This window comes from Manacus vitellinus, unplaced genomic scaffold (genome assembly GCF_001715985.3).
Source record: "Manacus vitellinus isolate BGI_N305 unplaced genomic scaffold, ASM171598v3 scaffold_30_pilon, whole genome shotgun sequence".
In the NCBI taxonomy this organism is placed as follows: Eukaryota; Metazoa; Chordata; class Aves; order Passeriformes; family Pipridae; genus Manacus; species Manacus vitellinus.
The window spans coordinates 2,620,188-2,642,443 of record NW_021940291.1 but is presented as its reverse complement, the minus strand read 5'-3'; the positions used below and the strand labels follow the sequence as shown (position 1 = coordinate 2,642,443).

General features: G+C 38.3%; 1 protein-coding gene across 1 annotated transcript; it reads right to left on the bottom strand.

The window, feature by feature from the left end:
* Positions 1-1,168: 1,168 nt before the first annotated feature.
* TSG101 (tumor susceptibility 101) lies at positions 1,169-21,820 on the bottom strand. The gene is made up of 10 exons (XM_018076062.2): positions 21,699-21,820; positions 18,880-18,964; positions 16,953-17,018; positions 16,198-16,361; positions 14,707-14,833; positions 11,734-11,800; positions 9,921-10,015; positions 4,311-4,513; positions 2,636-2,875; positions 1,169-1,503 (listed from the first exon to the last, which is right to left on the bottom strand). The coding sequence occupies exons 1-10, from the start codon at positions 21,738-21,740 to the stop codon at positions 1,414-1,416; spliced, it is 1,179 nt and encodes a 392-aa protein (XP_017931551.1). The 5' UTR covers positions 21,741-21,820; the 3' UTR covers positions 1,169-1,413.
* Positions 21,821-22,256: the final 436 nt, after the last annotated feature.

The following is a 22,256-nucleotide window of genomic DNA, read 5'->3' as shown; positions in this document are numbered from 1 at the left end:
TCCTACAACTCCATAGTTAGAGCAGGAAGAATGAATCACCTTACTGGTCAGTAACATTTCAAAACACCGCATGACAGAGAGGAGGGAAAGGCCTTACTCTGAGCTTTTTCTAACAGCAGGACATGGCATAGGATAAGAATGGATCACCTCATTCAGCCCAGAGTAGATTTTTACTATGTACTACAGCTGGTGCTACTTCTTGAAGCAAAATATTTTACAATAAGCTGAAAGTGTTCATGAAGCAACTTAATCAAGCTGTAGGCACTGTACCACTTTCCCTAACATCCAAGTGACCAAAATAGCACCCAGAGAGAGCACTTAAACATGACTACTTACAGTCACTGTTGCTATGTAGATGACAGGAAGATGGTATGAAGCCACTTTTGAAGCTTTCAGAAGATCCACAGGACTTAATGTAAAAACTGTAAGCCTCATTCAGCTTTTTAAAACTCCAAACTCTTCAGACCCAACAGTAACATGAAAAGCCTTAAGGCAAAGGCTGGTTACTGTGCTGAGACCAAGAAACTTCAGTGTTCAACCTAGTTTTGCTGGGGCAGCTACAAAAGGCAGTGGAGGACTGCAGCATGCTGCTGGGAGGAGGCAAGAGCAGCACCATGAATCTCTACAGCACTCCAGCCTGGGAGGTGCTTCGTACAATGCACCCTCTTATGCAGGCAGTGCAGTGTTAGAGCACCAGGCTTGTCACTGAGCTCTGTTAAACCACCAGCTTTGTCACTGAGCTGTCCCAGCTCAAGCAGCCAGAACCCAAGTTCCTGTGGCACTCTGGTGTGTTCCTGGCTTGGCAGGGAGCACAACACCAAATGCAGCAGCAGCCTTCCTTCTGCCTAGTATTTTCAATTGGAAAAATGCAATATACATGAGGTGTGCTCCAGTAGGGCCAGAACCCGATGGTAGAATAGGTGAGTCAATATTTATCTGTTACTAAGCTCATTTAAGAAAAGTATCCTTGGATGTCAACAGCTGTGTCAAACAACAGGGCCTTGAAATTCTGATTGTTCAGTTTTCAGTGGTTATAATAAACGTGGATTTGTCCAATTTGGGACAACTGAAACGTCTTCCCAATCTCAGAAGTAAAGTGAAAGTATGGTTAAGCTGCCACTGCATAAGCCAGGCCCTGCTTGTAAAGAAAGCTCATCATACACAGTTCTGTAGAGGAAGAAAATATGCAACAAGTTTTATTCAGCGTTAAGTCCACCAGCACAAAGAATACAGGAGATAGAAAGTGCATTAATAAAAGCTAGTCTTTACCAAAAAGAAAATATATTATTGATTCAAAATATCTTACACTTGAATGATGTAATAACTTATTCTGGGCACCTACTGATTAAGAGAAATATCAAGAAAATGGCTGCTTCATAAGGAAATCTAACTTCCCAGGTAAAGTCTGAGAATTCAGTAGAGATCACTGAGTCCAGCAGTCTTCCTTGCTTTCTGCATTAGTGCTCTCAGCTGGAACTGCTTGCGAGACAGAAGACGTACATGCTGCAGAAAGAAAGAGTAAGAGCAGCTGACTATTGGGAAAGTTTTGATATAAACTTAATTATATTGCAATACAAATTTTCAAAGTCCAAAACATTCCATGACCCAAACACGATGCTTTTGGAAACACTAAATGCATTATTCTACCACATGGCATTTTCTTGGCTTAAAATGACTGGCAGGTGGCTAACAAATACAATCACTACAGTATATTTTTTGTGATTTTAATTACTAACTTTACATGTATTCTATCAAAGTAGTAATATGTACTCCAGGGTGAAATCAGACTAATGCACTTCCCGTGGGGCAGACAACAGTTCTTCTAACAGTAGCTGAACAGAACTAACAAGCCATACAAGAATGAAATAATATGTCTCTGTGTAGTACACTGTACACAGGCTGTTGGAAGCAAAGCCTAAGTGGTACCTTTGGGGGGAACCTCAATTGTTAGAAAAAGGAGGGACTGGTAACTCTTGCTAGCCAGTGGCCCCAGTACAGACTAATCTTTCCAGATCCAATGGCAACATAAGTTACTGATGTACACATTTTGTGTTGTTTTATTCCACCTTAAAAAGTGGCTTCAATCTTTTCAAAATAACGACAGATCTATTTCCTGTGCTATCACCATGCACATAAGTTCAAAATAAAGGAAGGTTTTTAGATCAGACATTAGGAACTTTCAGCATTAAAGACAGCAAAGAAAGGGAGCAAACTGTCTAAAAAGATCTCTGCTAGAGATGCAAAACTAGCTTGGGTTTTTTTGCTTTTTTTCCTAGGGTTCTAACATTTTACCAGCTGCCTCAGCAAAGGCATCCATAGACTGCAAGTCAAAAGCTGTCTGAATACTCCAGTCACCCTTAAAGTTAGTTGCTCCAGCATTAGGATGCAAGCCCAGTGGAAAGATCACGTTGACACTTGCATTGCCTAATGATAAATGACTTCATATCTATAATACTTATACAACTTATCTTAATTCTGAAATTACTTTCTAAAACTTATGCTTCAACATGTAAGTATTCATGTTCCTACACAATCCTCTTCAGTGAAGAAATCACAAACATTAATAAGCTGAACAAAAGAGTTCAAAGTAAATGCATTTAAAATGCACATCTTAAAAACATCCCAAGAAACCTACCTTTAAAAAGACATCCAAATCTATCACTCCACGTCTCAGTGCTTCCCCTAGGTAGAAGATGGTGTCTTCAATTGCATTTTCCTCTGCATATAAGTTCAGGATCTGCTTGTAAAGTGGTGCTGTAGGAATAATAACTTCATCTATGTCATTATTTTCTGACTGACTTTCCATTTTCTCTAAGGCCGAACTGAGCTCCTCATCCTTCTTTTTGAGAAGTTCAATGTTCTTGTCAACTTCAGCCTAAAAACAATTAAGATGTATATTTAGGTCTCGAGAGCTGAATGTCTTCTTGTGATATAATTGTCTAGATGAAAGATTTTTAGACATACCACTTGATTCTTTACTTCTTTGCTTATCTCTATTATGATTTTTACAAAAGAAAGAGCTATCAGTGTATATATTTCAGACTCTTTCCTTTTAAAAAAGTAACGTCTGGTTTAGAGAATGTCAATCCATTATCAATTTATAACTGTAGAGAAGACATGCTAGCAGTCTTTAAGTATTTTCAAGTTGCCACATAAGGAAAGATAACCATTTAAACTAGCTAAAGATAATAAAAACAAAGCCAAAGTATTTTCTTTGGAATGTGTCTCCTGAAGTAAGCTCTTATACAAACTTGTTGAGCACGGATCAAACACTTATCTGTACTGACAGGACATAAAACGTGCTGGCTTTACCCACTAAAGGGAACTATAATTTACCTCCATCTGTGTGAGATGTACCTCCTTTTGCTACTCTTGAATTTACCTCCTGATATTTTTCATGTCTCGCTGGAACAGACTGTACACCACTGTGCTTCTCCTCATATCACTCAAAACCATGCAGACTATGACCATATTCCACTCTTTCCGTCCCCCACTGTCTTTTTTTCCAGACTTTAGTCCTACCACACTTAGTCATGTTCTATATGGAAGCTGTTTGATACTGCTGGATCATCCTTCTTGCCTTTGCATCAAACATCTGCAGTTCTATTATGTCCTTCCTTCCAAGATAGGAAAGACTAGAACTACACACTACATTTAAAGTAGGCACATCACAGATTCACATGGTGACATAACGGTATCCTCTGTTCTCTAGTCCTGATTAATAATTTCTAATTATTTTTTAACCATATCTGAACACTGAGCTCATTTCAGAAACTGTTCATCAATCCCAAAATCTTACTCCCAAGCACCAGTGCAAGGAGCAGATGGACTAAGCAGAAGATGCCTTAATGAAAAACCGCAGGAATTTCTGAGCATACTGTGAGTAGAAGAGAGTCCTCTGGGAAAGAAAAAGTCTGCAGGTTATACAAGGAGGCTGTGACCAAAATCAGTATTCTCTGCACTAAGACACAGACATGTTCTCCAGTGCTGCTGTTGCACATTATTATCAAGAAAGTTATACCCAAGTATGACATAATCTCACAGCACTAACAGTTTTCAGGAAAGCTGGGGGAAAATTATACTGTTCCTCTACTACTAAGCAGTGACATTTGTAATATACAGGCAGGACACTGCATCTTATGGACACTGCTATTTCTGATTTGCTTTCATCTGAGCACATGCGCCCCAACTGTGAAAGAAAAAACACTGGAAACTTTGCTATTTCTATCACGCTTAATAATTAATTAATTACATGCCTCTGTTCACTACTAGGAACGCTCAGGTAGGAGCAGTGGTCCATCTCAGCTTACCACTTCTTGATCCAGGCGTGTTACCATCTCTTCCAGTTTCTGGTGCCCTTTCTTCAGATCCTCCTCTGTCCTTTTCAAGGCATTGAGTTCAGCTTGTGCACGATCCATTTCTTCTTTCATCCGCCATCTCAGTTTGTCACTGACTGCCGAAATAAGGGAGGCTCGAATGGTGTCCTCACTGATGGTTCCATCTCTGCTGGGTCCTGCACAAGAAAATTTCACAGGCATAAGACTAACTGTGCTGCAGTGGCTTCGGTATAAAGCCAGTTGGAATAAAAAGTGGCCAACTTGCTGTTGTACTTCAGCAACGTGAGACAGTAAAATAAACTGCTTTCCCTAACAATTTTCAGAAGCAGTGAAGAAACTGCAGTGAGATAAAATACATTCAAAGAAACACAAGTAAATTTAAGAGTATACATCCATTCATTCAGTTTACTATTTTGGTTTTTTGTTTGGTTTTTTTTCAGGATTACCTGGCCTGGTAAGGAGAGCTTTTAACTAGGAAAGACAGAGAGAGAGTTATAAAGACCATCCATGCAGCCTGAGTGGGGAAGGGAATGCAGCTCAGAAAGCAATTATGAGGTATCCTCTTGCACCCCTCCTGGGAAACAGACATCCTTGAATACCTCACTGGAGGGCCTGTACACCAATATAGGCAGTGTGGGAAACAAAGAGGAGGATTTGGAGATCTGTGTGCAGTCGCAAGGCTTTGGTCCCACTGAAATTACAGAGACATGGTGGGATAGCTTGCATGATTGGAATGTTAACAGGAATGGCTACATACTTTTTAGGAAAGACAGGCCAGGAAGGCAAAGTGGTGGAGTTACCCTTTATGCAGAAGAATACATGGAATGTATGCAGCTCTGTCTCTGGGAGGATGGTGAGTTGAGGGTTTATGGGTTAGGATTAAAGGGCAGACTAGGCAACGGTGACATTATTGAGGAGGAAATAGATGAGGCCTTTTATAGACAACTGGAAGCAGCCTCACAGTCCCAGGCCTTGGTTCTCATGGAGAACTACAACCACCCTGACACCTGCTGGAGGGACAACCCAGCTGGGCACAACAATCCAAGAGGCTCCTGGAAAGAGGTGGTGATAACTTTCTGTTACAAAGGAAAGGTGTGCCAGGACCTTATTTAACTAACAAGGAAGGTCTGGTTAGAGATGTGAAGGTTGGGGCAGCCTCAGCTGCATCGACCATGACCACAGAGTTCTCCTGCAAGGAGACAGCAAGGCAATGAATAAGATCACAACCCTGTACTTCAGGAGCGCTAACTGGCCTCTTCAGGCAGCCTCCTGGAAGAATTCCATTGGAATGTATGCTAGAGGAAAGAGGGGTCCAAGAGAGTTGGGGAATATTCAAGGATCACTTCCTCCAGGTTCAAGAACAGTGCACCCCCATGGGTAAGAAAGTGAGCAAATGGGGCAGGAGAACTGAATATTGCTTTTGCAAATCAGCCTTTCAAGGATAATTTCAAGAGTCTGTCACTAACACCTTTTTAAACAGAAAGGTAAGTGCTTTGTGTCTGTCACAGAAAGTGCCATGTATCTGCAGACCAGGAAACTCAGAGTGCTCTAGAGAATGTAAAGTGGCTACTGGTGCTATTTATCACAAACCACATCAACTGTTCCTCTGTGGGGAAAACTGGAGTAGCAGCTTTTGTGCCTAAACTTTACAACCCTTATGAGTGAAATGTAGAGAGGTTTGAAGCTCAAAAAAAAATCTGCAAAAAGAATTTTTACCAGAGTATCTTCTTATACAGAGACAAGGCTATCAAACCCCTGAAACTGTTACAGTGTTATGTACATCATGTTTCCCCAGACCCTAGGTTTCAAAAAATTACAAAGTGAAAAAATATTCATCACGGCTCCCATGAATCTGGTATAGTTGAAGACAAAAGTCTTCAGCATATCTTTTGGTTTTCTTCCCAGAAGTTCAGAAAACTGTCTCAAGTCAGCTGAAATCCAATAAACCTCTTCATCTCTCTTAATAATCACAGGCCTTCAGAAAATGGCAAAAGCAAATAAGCAACACAAAGCATACATTAGTTTTGCCATTTAGACAAAATAGTTCAAAGACTGGCATTTTTAGAGTAAATCACACTAAGGTAACCAGTGATAAATATATTTTTGAATATGTTATTGACAGTACTCTAACTGAACTACTATTAGCTAGAAATAAGATTACAATAATTTCACTAGTTATTCAAGAAAAAGGTGGGATCTTTAGTGACAGTGTTCTTGAGGTAGGCTGGATATCTTCCTGAGAATCAGCAACAATCCAGAACAGTTTAAAAATCTAGAACAGTTTAAAAATCTTAACTCTGCCTTTAGAAAACTGTATCTGAATGGAAAGATTAAAAATTTACTGTTAAGGTATCAACATAGCATAAAAAAAATTGTTATTTGGAGTGTCTTGGCATTGTTATACTAACAAATGCAAACTGCTGTTGATAGGACTACACATCTTTGTATCCTTAAAACATCCTGAGGATTTTCTGGACTTCTGCTAACAAAACAAGACTGCATAAATTTGTATCTCTTCCCTTACTCTTTTTACTCTGCTCCGGTCCACAAAACCTACACCAAGCCAGATATGCAGAAAAATAAAGTTATGCAAATAAATGACAGGAACTATGGGAAGATGCACATCATGCTTACTAATCCATCAGAGCCCTCTAAAATTAAGAACACATATAGATTTTGATCACTACAAACATGAGCACTTTACTTACATACAAGTTGCACCAGAATATGTGCAATTTTTTAAAAAAACAAGCTAATTACTACTGAAAAATAAAGAGATTGAATTATTAATCAAATGGTGCAAAGATAGCCTCAGGAAAATATGAATGTCCCAACACTTGATCTGATTTACCAGTAAACAAGGTAATTTGCAATATTTGGTTAACTAGTAGAACCAGCAATAGAAGTTGTCAAAAAGCACCATATACACAAACCACGAATCCACCAATGCTGCTGCTTATGGGAAGGAGAAAGAACAGCACTTTCTACATTGAAAAGTAAAACCTAGACCAAGTCAGTGAAACTATCTAGGACAAGGATTTCAGGACTTTCTGTTTTAGGCAGACAATTGTTCCAAGTCAAAAAGGCCTGATTTCCCTTCAAAAACAACATTAGCATGATTTCAGTTACTGTTTACTTTACATAGTGAATTATTCTCTAACACAAAGTCAGAATCTGCCAGAACCAACATCAATAGAACTGATGTTTACTTTCTTTTTCCCTGATATCCCTCACTCAGGGAGATTTTATACAAGGCTCACTTTAACAGTAAAGTAGGACAGAAAAAATAAAATCACAATACACCCAACACAATGAAAGTTCACACAGAAATGCCAACAGATAGGAAAGAGGTCTTTGAACATGTAAAGCATTATTTTATACAGCTCAAGTAGATTTTATGTATCTTCTTAAAGAGCATGAACCCGTAGCATTTTCTGCCACTTCCATAATTAGCCCAGCCTGGGGAAGATTTTATGGCACATGGTCAATAAATTCACAGAGCACTTGAGACCTTTACCCTTTACCAGGCAGAGTCTGGTTTCAGAAGTAACCTTACAGAACCATCGAAGTAGGAACTGCATCAGAAAGGTAATTAATGGCAGATGATTGAACAGAAAGAAAAAGCCTGAAGGACTATTTGAAAAACCATCAATTATTAAAAACTTAAGTTACTCTGAAGGAGCATTTTCATTCAACTGAAACTAAGCTCACTATAAGAAACACCACCACCACCTGCCCACAAAACTCTGAAGTTGTAACACCTGATATGCTCCTAAATAAACTATCACAATAAACCACAGACAAATAAACAAACTCTACAGGAAATAAACATTTTCAGTTGAAAGGAAAAAAAATACTGTATTGTCAAAAAACCCCAACAAAATACACACACCAACAAAAAACACCCACAGTACTGTAAATATAATGGATGATTAAAGAGACGTGTTTACATTTCATTTGGCACAAGAGATAAACCAGGTATAACAGATGTAGGACTTTTACCAAGCTGCATCAAATGAATCAGTCTAATGTAAAATCGCCACTACAAAACCTGGCATTACAACATGGTCTCAGATGATCTAACTCAGGACTTGAAGAGCCTTCTATCTCTGGCAGATATTCCACCTCTGTTCCTCTTCAGTGGGGATGAAAACGAGGGAAAGAAATGAAACTCTCTACTATATAAAAGCAAAACTGGATTTGTTTGAGAAAGACAGTGCAGACAGCCAACATTCCCTGGAAAGGTTACCAGCTCCCTACATGAGAGCAGTGGAGACCATTCATTCTTCCAGAATCCAACTGCAGCCCCACAACACTGAGCACTATTTCAGGAACTTGAGTGGGACAGCAGCTTTCCTGCAGTGTGTGTGGCAGACACATATCACCTCAGAGTGACCTCAGGGGACCAACTGAGGCAGCCAAGAAGTTTCAAGAAAGACTTTTAATTCAGAAGGCTGAAAGAACTTGGACACAAAGGATGGGATCAGGCACAAAGAGAATACAACACACAAGCTACTGTTGTTTCCAAATTCTGTAATAAAAGAACTCCTCAAATATTTTATTAAGAGTAAAGTAGAAGCATCTTTCTTCTCTTGCCAAGCCATGAACTTGCTTTGTATCCATGTAAGCGACGGAAAATCTGGAAATACAGAGAGTTCTGGAGAGAAGAGACATTATATGATTCTAACCCAGGCCATTCTATAAATAACTGGGAGGTGTCACATATCAAATGAAGAACCTATGGATGCACTTTGAAATTATGGTGCAAAATAGACTACAATGGACTGATAATGTGAACAACATTACAAGAGTCTACATCATCACCATTTAACTGTGCCCAAAGGATTATCAACCAACTGCAAAGTTACTGCACCAACTTCCTACTTAACTAGATGATATTAAGCACTGATTCCCAGTCTCCTACACACACTAAAAGTGAGGTTCAGAATGGAAACAAAGCTTGTATTGTGTCAGCAAAGGGCTACAGAGCAGTAGACAGGGAAAAGAACACAAGTCAATACCCCAGATCCTGCTGCTGAAGGGAAGAAAGGAGGAAATGACAAGTAGGGACCAATAAGAAGCAACAGAGAAGAGGCCGGAGAAGAAACTCAGTAAAAAGGAAGCTCATTCCAAACACACTGGAAACCTCTGCTTTAGACAGCTACTACTTTTGGAGTAAAAAAAGTATAAATGAAGAGTAAATAAAGCAAGTCCAGGAGACGTTTAAAAGATGACAAAAGTCTTTTTCTAAACCACAGACAGAGCAATGCAGGCAATCAAAAGTCACCACCAGTTAAAGGGTGAGAAAAAATAGGTAGTTACATCCTGTGTTCTTCAAAATATTCATAGAGCACACATGATGTATTGCATCACCCAAGAATTTATCAAATTCCTGAGTGAATAGAATACAAGAAACAAGACGTGTGATATATTTTATTCTTCCTTTGAATAACTTTCCTAATTAAAGATTATTACTTCAGAAGCTCAGAATAAGAACAACACATTCCCTTTCCATTTTATTTCTTTACATATCAGTTACAGAGGGAAGCCTCAGTTCAGAGAAATCCTTTCCAAGGTACTCACCAACAGTGGTCACAGGAGGAGGAGAAGGGTAGTATTGAACACTAGTGGTTGCTGGAAATGGAACACCACCTGGATAAGGATAGCTTGAGAAGCCACTTTGACAAAGAAAGATATGCTAATGTTATGTAACTATTTGGAAAACATCATCCACATATATTATCTTAATGTCACCAAATTAAACATTTGTTTATATAATAAAATGTTTAAATTGCAGATCAAGTTATACTTTTTCTCTTTTTCAGTTCACTTTTTCAGAAGCTAAGACATCTTTCACAATTTATACTTCTGATATAATTTCAGATACCATTTAATCTGAAACTTTATGTAGTTATTGCCTTTACATTATTACAAATTACAAATTCTGTTCAATTTCTTAATCTTGCTATACGAAACCCCAAAAGTATTCACATGAAATTATTCTAGCTACAAACCCATGATCAGTAATCCCAATTTAATAATTTTTAATAAGAATAGTTAACACGATGACTGCTGAGCTGCTAAACCTAAAAATAAACATAAAAATGTGGTTCCAAGTATGGCTGAGGTGAAATAAAACTCCTCCAGAAATTCTCAGCCCTGCTCTGAAGGATATAGAAAAGCAAAAGTATTAATTTGCTGACAGAAGCAATTGTGAGATGGCATAAAACATGACAGTTAGAACACCTTTCTAAAATACATTTACTATCAACTGAAACAAGGACTCAAAGTAGTCAGTGCTAGACTGACAAACACCTGCATGCAGCAGAGTATCAAATGTACATACAAGTAAACAAAATGGTCCAAGAAAACATGTAAAATATAGAATAAGCATATTCTGTCTCTCTCTAGGTAACTGAAAACTTAATAGGTCTTAAAACCTTTCTGTTCATTCATAAATTATTTTAAAATTAGTTCTTCTATTAATCACTTTTGTACAAACATTAAGAGCACTTTAAATAAATGTATGTAGGAAGAAAAAAACATGCCATAAGAACTTATAAAAATCCCTACTTTTTGCCTCTTAAAACATAACACTTCCCCTTCCCAATCCTTGCAGGGGTTTAAAAGTTTTTATTAAAAAAAAAAAAAAGAAGAAAAAAACCCCCTAATATACTACAACAACAACTCTTCAACTCTTCATATGCTCCTAACACAAATTCAAGACACAAGGATATTAATAACAAAACAATTAATTATGATGTAAAAAAATGTAGGCATACACTAGGAGGCAGTAATCAACATCTGGAAGTTTTCTGGAAAAGCATTATTCCAAACTATTATATAACACACTTAGAGGACAAAAATCTTGGTTTACATTAATAAAAAGCTTTTAAAGTAATTTTGTGTCCTTCAAATTCGCTTAGAGTGCCCTGAATTCAGCCCACATTTATGCTGGAGTCAAGGTTTGTATTAACCCAGCAATGTTTTGGTCAATTTTTGAGTTGCTAATTACCCAAAACAAGATTAACAATGCTAAGAAAACCCCCAACTTGTAGAAGCTCATTTCTTTCTATGTCATGTAAACATATCAACATTATAAAAACTAATCTGATATAAAAACAAAGCAAGATAACAGCTGGGAGTTAGGTAATAATTTCCAAAATGTATTTATCACCTGAGTATATTGTATTTGAAGCAACATCAAGAAAGCTAAACTTTCCTCCAACTTTATTTTGGCTGTTGACAAAAATTCAGCCTTCACTTTTAAAAAACCCTGCTAACATGAAAAATTATACAACCAATATGTCATAAGAAAATATAACTAAGACTAGATACTATTCACTGAAACTCTCTACCTTGTAAATAGTTGATGTTGGTTTAAAGGGATTATTACCTTGGGTTTGGAGTGTTTGGTGCTGGATAGGGAGATATTCCACCTGGAATTCCTGGCACATAGGAAGCTAAATAAAACAAGGATTTTGCATATTTTTACATTTCAGAAGTTTAAGACATACCATGATATGTCAAGCTGCAGTAAGATGCTTTTCAAAGTTTATTGAACAATGAATTCAATATAACACAATGAAAAATGAGTAAAGAGAAGTCATTCAGTGGCCAAACTCCCTCAAAACCACACACCCTGCATCCCCCTAACACCACTCCTTTCCACAACAATCCCAGATGTTTCCATGGCTGCTCTCTTGGAGCTCAGCAAGAGGCAAACGTGCAGATATTTGGTATGTCCACTGACCAAGGCAGCTGCTCCCTCTCTAAACACAAAAAGGACTAAACTGCAGCAGATCTTCCCACCATGCACTGACCAGTTAGAATTTCATTTGTGTAACTAAGCACATTTTAACAAAACAGAGGCAAATTTTGCATTTCTGAAGATCCTACCTCTACCTATCAACTGTGGTTAAAGTATTTTCAAGAGTATTTCAAGAGTTTGGAGGGAGACTGTGAGAACTGTAATTGAATTCAATTAGACATTCCTTAGAACAGCTAGCTAGGACACCTCTCACTGTGTTATTTCCCAGAATCACAGAATTGTTAGGGTTGGAAGGGACCTCTGGAGATCATCCAGTCCAACCCCTCTGCCAAGGTCACCTACAGCAGGTGACACAAGAACATGTACAGCTGGGTTTTGAATGTCTCCAGAGAGGGAGACTCCATGACCTCTCTGAACAGCCTGTTCCAATGCTCTGCCACCTCCAATGTAAACAAGTTCTTCCTTATACATAAATATAACCTTATTAATATATTGATTTTTTTTCTTAATCATTACTTTTAACTAAGCACTGCGTGGATAAAAATAGATACTGATTTAAAAAATGCACAAGAAGTTGATGTACCAAGTAAAATGTGAATACAAAAAAAAAAAAAAGATCTCCAGCCAAGGAACTTAAAAAAAAAAAAAGTCATGGTATTAAAGATGACACCTGAGGAGCTTTCTTATATAATAGCTGAAAAAATAAGACGACCTTTCTAATGTAGCCAGTGTTTTTTACTCACTAAATAATGAGTACATAATTTGAGTACTTCAGAGTTGCTGAATTTCAAAACAGCTGATTAACTGCTTAACAATCCAACCATGTTCCTACCCAGCAATTTCTGCTATTTAGAAGTTATACTTTAAAAATCAGTTATCAGCACATATAAATGTCCAAGGCTTTAACAGTCTCCACAATTTTAAGTTTCTTCTTGAAAAGCTGACAAAAATCATGTTTTAGACATACTTATTCCACATTTCCAGCAATTTTAGGAATATTACATTAAATAGCATTTTTTTAAGAGTCGAGCTATTTTCACCCTTGAATGCTTTCAAATGATTACAGTTTTTGTAAAAGGGCTTAATTTCTTCTTACACAATGTCTGTAGAACTTGAAAAAACCCAAATCTTAAATGTCTGTAAAATAAGGAAAGTCTGACTACACTAGGAAAATTAAGTAGCTATTAACAATTTAAAAGACCTGAAACATTTCCACTAAAATTACTTCAACTATGAAGTAATTCATAGTACTTCAGTTCAATTCAATTCAAAACAGTAATTCAAAGTACTTCAGCTTTGAATGACTACAAGAGTAATCAAGTGTGTTTCAACTGATGGTCTGTCCTTAAAGCACAAGTCACTGTCTCTACTAAAACTACACTTACACTGACACCCACTGTTCAGGACAGTGTGTTCAGGACAACACAACCACCTAGTGCTCTTACAGGCAGGCTAGTGCTGGACAAGCAAAAAAAGCTTGAAACACCTGCCTTTATCCGACTGTTCCTAATGGTTCCATTTATGTTTGCTACCCCTTTTCTCACAGGTTAAGAGCCTAAGACCTTGTTAAAAATGGTTTTTGCTGGAAATGGCAATGAATAGCACTTCAGGATTTCATATGTAACACTATGATCAAGTAAAAGCCATATTTCAATACAAAAGTATACAGCCTTAAAAATACAGCAAAAATAAATAACCCCAAATACAGCCATTAAAGTAGAACTACCATTAAAGTAGAACTCTTATAACATCATTAAAGAATCTCCAGCTAACTTGAACCCCCTCCCCTCCTGCCCCAGTCCTTGGCTTGAGTAGGTCCACTCTACCCAATGCAGTCTCCTCTTGGGAGAATTTCTTGGATTTTCTGTTTCCTCCTTTCCCTTTTTGCCCCACCCATCTATCCCCAGTCTTTAAAATAAGATGCCTCCACAAGTTTAAATAAATACAAGATTTAAAAGGTCTTGAGAATTTTTGCAAGGAAATAACAATGGGTACCAAGTCAGAGCACCAAGTCAACAGAGAAGAATAAAAAAAAAAAAATCACAAGGCAGGTTTTTTTTTTCTTATTCAGCCAGCATTTTTTAAGAATAAAAATAAACTTCACAAAGCAGGAGCATGGGCATAGGTAAACACATGCAATAAGCATGCCTTTGCTTATGAAATCAACGGTTGCAGGAAACTTAACAGAGGGATGTGTATTATCAGAATAAATAAGATTAAAATAACAGTTACCTGAATAATCTCTTTTAAAGGCTATCTCAGAATATTGACGGGACACTGCTTGTTTTGTGGAGCTTGGGGGAATGTTCTGTTTGTATGTTCTGGTTTTGTTTGGGGTTTTTTTAATACAAACTTGGTTTTTCCCTTCCAAAACCCTAAAAAACACACACATTCTTTGACTCATAGAATCTTTTAGGTTGGAAACGACCTTTAAGATCATCAAGTCCAACCAGGCCAAGTACAGCACAGATTAATTCATTAGCCAGCAATACACAAAGTCATTCTACTGTAAAATGCATAATTTGTTGAAAAACTCTGCAGGGTAACAACCACTGTGGAATATTAATATGATTATTTGCAGAAATAATGAGCACTTACTAGTTGGAGGGCCTGTTGCCTGGTATGGTGGGTAGCTCGACGAAGCAGTGGGCCGAGAAAAGACTGGAGGTTCCTCTCCAAACACAACAATCATGACCTGAATCAGCTCTAGCAAGTCTGACTGGGGCTGGGAGGGAAAGCAAATCACAAGTTGTTCAGTTTTCTAACAGAGAGTTTAACTGACTACAGCAACAACAGGATACCTACAGCCCTCAAAAGCATTCCTTTTATTGTGGGTTTAAATATTTAAAATATATATATATGTGTATATATGTGCATATTTAACTCCCTTTCTGGATTTTTTTACAGATGCCAAACCCAGCCAGGCGGTATTTAAAATACTATGCCAAAATACAGCTTCAGCCACATCTACACCCAGAATAAACTGGGTAATACACAGTTCCCTATCAACTCCAGGACAATAAATGACTGAAATTGACTGTCCAATGGTGGATTATAATAATATTTTACAAATTTAAATCCACTTTCCAACTTGAAAAAAGTGCAGGTCACTAAGTTTTCAGATGTTTCAATTTCATATATCATAGGTTATTCTCTGGTGCAGAATGTCTCAATGGAAAAAATATTCTAACCCACTAGGGAGTGGCAAAAACCTCCTCTAAATATAGCTAAACTAGGCTTTTCTGTTTATAACTACACTTAATATAGGCATGATTCCATTTTGCCAAAATAAGAACAAGCATCATGAATGTAGTACCAGATGAAATATCCCATTTCCAAATTTTCTCAGCTCCATAATCCACTTACTTATTTTTACCAGCCTCTCAAACTGAAAGAATTACGTATCTCCTGTACCTTGGTTGGTCCTCTTGCTAGTGGGAGACCTGTATCCTGATCTGGGCAGCTTTTTTCCACTATTATCATGCAAGTGCTGACCTACCACCCATCCTTAATAAATTTTTTGCTGTTCCCTTTTCATGAACTATGTGCTTTGTACCGTTCTTCTAACCTCGTCAGCACAGGTTATCTTCTTTACAGGTCCACGTTTTGGTCACAACTTCTACGAGGCCTGCACTGCTCAACACCTCTATTCATTGGAAAAGCAAATATATCCACATACTCGAGGCATAAGGAATGACTATATAAAGTCCAAGTGCTCACACAAGTGCATTTTAGTCACAGAGGTTAAATTCAGCACAGAGATGTTTTAAGAGAATTTATAATTTCCCTTCTGTAAATATTCTTATCTTACAAGTCTTCACAACAGTGTTCTGCCACAGAAGGATGCCTTTATGCTGCACTGTTTAATCAGACAAACTGCAACTAAAGATGCAACTACATTAAATTACAGGGACCCAGAATGAAACATCCTGAACTTTAAGATATTACAAATAATAAGCAGTTGTCTTCATTTTAAAAATGGTTTAGGATCTCAAATTGAAGGGATAATGTCTTTTGTTTAAAATGATTCAACTATCTCAAGGAATGCAGAACTGAGCAATTTGAGAATTTCAGGTTCCCTGTACTTACATATTTCCACTCATGCAGATAAGGAAGGTATATCTTTCCATTTGCATCAACATGCTTCCCAGTTTTTATTGTCATAGAGCTAGTGGGTTTAACAAAACAAATTGGGGGGTTGAAAGGGTAGGTGTCCAGCAGCCACAGGCAAATTGGGATATTGTATGTGTTACCTAGAAAAGATGTTTTGAAAGATTTTAAAAGTTATTCCAACTCTTCAACTGTCCTCTTGTATCCAGATTTATAAAAAAATGCCTAAACCCATCAAACTCAACTGCACAGTTAGAAGCTGAAGCCAAAATCTACTAATAACATTCAATGAATAGCTGACGTTATGGCCACCAACTCAACATTTTCAGAACAATTTAACTGTGATCTACAACTGTCATTTGCAACTAATACATTATCTCATTTGTTCTACAATGCAACATTACTAGATCCTACTCTGAATTATCATTAGCTGCAGCAGTACATAGTTTGCATTATTGCTCATTCAATTGACAAGCTTGAAAAATGTGCAGTACCGAAAGAAAAAAGATGTTACAGAGCTGTACAAGACTGAAGAAGTAATGCTCAACATTCAAATTTTATTCTGCAGCAAAAATAGGGAACAATTTCTTTAAAATATTTTGCTCTGGGCAAGTAAAGAATTTCAGAAAAATAGTGATCACCAAAGCAGTGAAGTTGAACCAAGACAAATCTAAATAATTTTTCATGTAATTTGGGAAAATAAAGGGGTGATGACAATTATAATAAATGCATACCTCTGTAAGGCACAGGAATGGTTCCACTGAGGCTCATCAACTCCCTAGATGAACCATCGTTAAAAACTGAAATGGAACAAACACACACATTTGCTATGTTAATCTTTACTCAGGTTATACCTCTTATATTTATTGGCATAAGTTTTCAAAGTTACATCCATATAAACTCAGCTTGAAAGGTTCTGCTCTTACACATTTATGGACTAGCAAATGACTGTCTACAGTCAGGTAACTTCTTATGAATAACACATTTCTGAGAAATGAATGACTAATTATTGTCAAACTACCTTCACTGCAAATAAAACTGTTTCCTCATTCAGAGAGCAAGTAAAACATGTTGGAACCTCACAAACTGCAAATCATGCAAATTGCTGCAAAGATAATCTGAACTCAAACTTAATTTTAGAAAACAGCTGTCATCTGAGGATTGCAAAGAATTTCTTATGCTTTCACCAAACAAACAGATCAGCAAGAGAACTGAAAATTACTGGGCCACAGGCATTTATTACAGAGTCAGTAAAGGTAATTTAACCAAACAATAACACACTGAAGAGGAAAAAATGAGTAGCACTTGACTGACTGCCAAATCTGTTTTAGTTCACAAACCACACAAGAACTCTGACCTACATTTACTGAGTTGCTGTATTTAGTTTTCTCTTACTTTTAATCCAATACAGTATTCTTGGCTGAATAAATCAGCTTCTGCTGAGAAAGCTCTTGTCTTCCTAATTTCACCTGAAAGTTTCTAGTCATACTTCAAACATAGCTTACTGTGTACAATTGTTGTGGTGCTAAAGTTCTGCAAAGGCTGGTAGGACATGTTGGGACTTAGATGTGGGCATATATTTCATTATTAATATCAAGTTGAAAATTATCTCAAAAGCAATGTAATCATTTTCTTGTCACTTATGTCACTGCCACAAATAATATGGATTATCTGTAAGTGATTCTGTGCTTAGCCTCTCCCAGGCAGCTTAGAAAGCATTAGGTAACACAAATGGCTACAGCTCAAAGCTATCTGGAATTCTGATCACATCCTCAAACAAACTTGTGAAGCTGTTCCAGCCACAGTCCTTTCCCTCTTGTTTTGTTTCTCCAGTCACTGTGTGAATTTTTATTTCTGTGACAGCTGCTGGCTTGCAGCTATTCAAGTTAGAACTAATTTATCTTTTACTTGTCCATGCCCCTTCTTAATATTTCTGAATTCAAATTTACAATATTAAAAACAGAAGGCTTTAAAATCTGTGGTGATGTATTGGTAACATAAATTAACTCACAGAGGAATCCCACAGCTGACAGTTAAAAAGGTGATCATAAGGAGGTTGACCTCAGCAGCTATGCTGGCTCACTGTATGCTGTGAAACCATGCCCTCATGGAGCTAACTCTAGACACCATCTTCACTTAACACATTTAAATTAAAATTTACTTAGAGCCTTTAAAATAGCTAACAAACAGTGACTGACATCAGTAATTTACATTACAAAACCCTCATGACAATTTTCTATATTGACTATGTGTTCTGCATACTCTTATGGACTGCCACAATTATTTTTAATGAAGCATTTGCTCATTAATTTACAGTTCTTTCTAAACAGAATTCTAAAAATATCTTTATATGGCAGCACAGCTGAATTTGTAAGACACCAGCAATCTCAGGACACCAACAGATATGACATCACCGAGTGATTAAAAGCTAAACTGTGAAAAATGCATCACTTCTTGGCATATCAGACAGACCAAGAAATACAGAAAGGTTACTTTAGAAAATAACTTTGCCTCTAAAGAAGTACTGATGTCAAAGACCAAAAAGAGAAACTTAAATTATGTTTTCTGATTTTAATCTCTGTTTTCCCCCCGTAAAAACTACCAAATGCATCTAAAGCATCAACAATTCAATAACAAAAATTTTCTCATGCAGTGACTAACCATATGAATCCATGACAGGTTTGAGGTCCTTGTATTGAGTAATAACACTGGTTGTCTCCTGTATAGTTAGGTCTCTATACTTATACTGAAAAACAAAAGAGATAGAAATTACTTCAGAGACTACACTTCCAGAGTAATTTAATTCTATTTTACCCAATAGACTACATCTGTGAGAGTTTACACCGATATATGGATATTCTTCTCCATTCTTAGTTTGGAATAAGAATTTAATTGTCCCTTAACTGAACACTATTACTGGCATTGCCATTATTAACTTGTCACTGTCATTATTGTATCTGTCATTATTAGCTTGACACTGCCTATACAACTTACCAAACTTTAACAAAGTGTTAAGATGTTTTCAGTCTTAAATAATGGTCCACACATAAGTTATTTGGGAAAAGCTACTCCATTTTCTTTCGTGTTCTACTCTAAGCAGCAGGATTTGAGAGATACGTGTGTATTTTGAGAAAGAAGAAAAATAAGGCATCTCCAGAAAAATATAGTGATGTTTTGAACATTCCTGATAAAAACTTATCTAGGATCTGACTCTCACAGGTATCTTTCACAGCACTTTTCAAAGCAACACAGTATTTAAGCATCATTGATTAGTATTTTCATGTATTTTATTGGCTAGAAAGCAGACATATCAAGGCACAATATTACCAGTAATAATACTGGTTTCATCCCCTTCCTTTTATCAGGAGCAGGGAGTAGCTCAGAGCAGAGATGACCTGTAAACCACAGATACACTGCAACAGAATGTAGCAGTCTCAGAACTATAACCCCGAGACAGCAAAGGAGAAGCTCCTGGGTAGCAAAAGGTTGGTTCACCACATAGTGCAGCTTTTTAGCCTTGTGGCCATTCCTCCCAATAAATACTATTAAAAAGAAAAGCCAGCAATGTGGTCCCTGGACAATGTTTTCACTGTAACACAATTAAAAAAACCTGCAATCTTCAGATGTCTTAAGGAACACAGACATGCCTTCAGGAAGACAAAGGGCCCAGAACAACGAAATGCCTGATATCCAAAGCTCTCAAATGTTAACAACATCTGAACAAATTAATTCAGACATGATCCAAGAGCAAACTGTGGTGCCACAGCTAAAGGTCACCTTGCATCTGACAAACATTTATGAGTTGTGAAAATCAGAAATTAACTCTTCTTCCTGTTACCTACAGAGACTGACAGGGATGCTCCTCCTGGGCATGACCACTTGTATTTACTGAGCAGAGCTGAAGGCTTCCCATAATGCCACCTCAGCCTGCAGAGTGATGCTGTGGTGAACCTTGGGTGATGCTGTGACTTATCTGCCTGAAATGACCAGGGACAAAACAGCCACACGGTCTCTCTGCAAGATGCTGGTCTGTGGGAGAGAAAGCAACCCTTCCAGCAGGGATGCCTGTGTGTGCAGGGAGGCACCAGCATGGAGATCAGTCAACCCCTGCGTGCTGATTTGATGGGAGGGTTGCAACAAAGCATCTCAGCCTCCTTTGAAAAAGTAATATTGTTGCAAATAGTTTTTACACAGAGGGTGATGAATCATGAGTAGAGAGACACTTCTAAGATTTCAGCTATTGCCACAAGCAAAAATTAAGTGCTACCTGAGCTGTTAATTCCCATACTTAGATCCATTTCCAAGACATGTCAAGATCTTTTTGGAAAATAATCATTACTACAAAGGTGACTAAAACTGATTAATTTGAATTCCTAATTTCTAGAATTTTTTTTCCTCCTCCACTCTCAGATGGTAAATGCATCCCCCTTGTTTTACATATCAGGTAACCAATCACAGAAGGATGAAGCTTTTTAAGATCACACAGCAGCTAAATACCTGAAGGTAAATTAAGTGCTTACATTTACCAGAACTAGGGGTCTTTTGTTATCTCACACACTGAACTATTTAATATGGGAAATATCACTGAACTTTTCTCTGTAGAACCGGAAGTGTAATTATTTTAGAAAAATAAACATAAGGTAGTGAGTGAAACACCATCTTCATTGTTCATCAGCTATCAAACACATTTCACTTTGAACTGACCTGCAGAAAGTTAGATGGGAGTATAAAATGGGCAAGTGTGAGGAAATGAGGACAGTGGACTAATTTAGAAAAGACAAGTATATACAAATACATACACGATGTCACTTGCTGACACTGACTAAGCATTCAACACTCATTTTCAAGCTGAATAAAAGAATCTGCTTATGAGTCCATGCAGGTGAAAGACCCTTTAATAACGTTTCTTCTGTTTTGATCAGATTCTCAACTACTGTATTTCATTCTAAAACTGTGCAAATAAAATGATTAAATGTTGCTAAAAAATTCCCCCAAACAAACCCATAACCCCCCCTAAATATTCAGCCTTAAGGGGGATTTCATTTCAACCCATAACTCCCCGTGTGTTCAGCCTTTGGAGTTTTCATTTCAGGCTGCTGGACAGAGCCCAGTTTTCACCTGAAGAGCGGCATACGTGGCTCTGTATGATTCATGATGTGATTAATGATTTGCCTTCCAAGAGCTGTTCTCGTTTCCTTGAACACCGGCGATAATAAAACCCACCCATCCCAGGGAACGATGCTGACCCTGCCTTCCCCCTCCATGAGTGAGCACCAGTGACACTGCACAGCCCCACGACCCACACCGTGCTCCGACCCCCGACGGCGCCTGGCAGTGTCCCAGCCCAGCACTGCAGTCTCGCAGGGCTATTCTGCCATCGGCGCGCCATTCCTCCCTTAACTCCATCCACAGTCTCCCGGTGCCTGGGCCCCGCTCCCCCCCCCCAACACCTCGCCGAGTCCGCCCGGCCGCGGCAGCACCTTGGTGAGCATCTTCTTGAGCTGGCTCTCGGACACCGCCATGGCGGCCGCCCCTCTGCCGGTGCCGCTCCCGGTGCCGCCGGCCCGACCCTACATAAACACAGGAAGCGGCCGCGCGCCCGCTTCCGGCAGCGGCGCCGCTTCCGCGCGTCACGGGGCGGGCGCGGGGCGGCCCCGCCTCCTCCGCCACGGGCACCGCTCGGAGCGCCCGGGCGGCTCTGGCGGGGCAGCTTGTTGTTAAAAAGCCTTTCCGTGAGTTCATTCTCCCCCGATAAAGCCAAGTGCCCTGCCCACTGCGCCGACCGAAGGAGCTGCGGTCCTTTGGTTCTTGTTCACGGAACGCGACACAAACACAAGATCAGGAGCATTAATGTACGAAACTTCATACCTGTGAGAGTTGGCAGCTTAAGATACATAAAACAACACCTTGACTATTCGCATGAAAAAAAATGCTTAACAGATGAGAAGCGACACCTTGAAGAACAACGTAAAACCTTAATTTAATAGTGTTTTTTCCACAGTAAGTGGGAAACAACCCAGAAAAGTGCAGCCATTGCG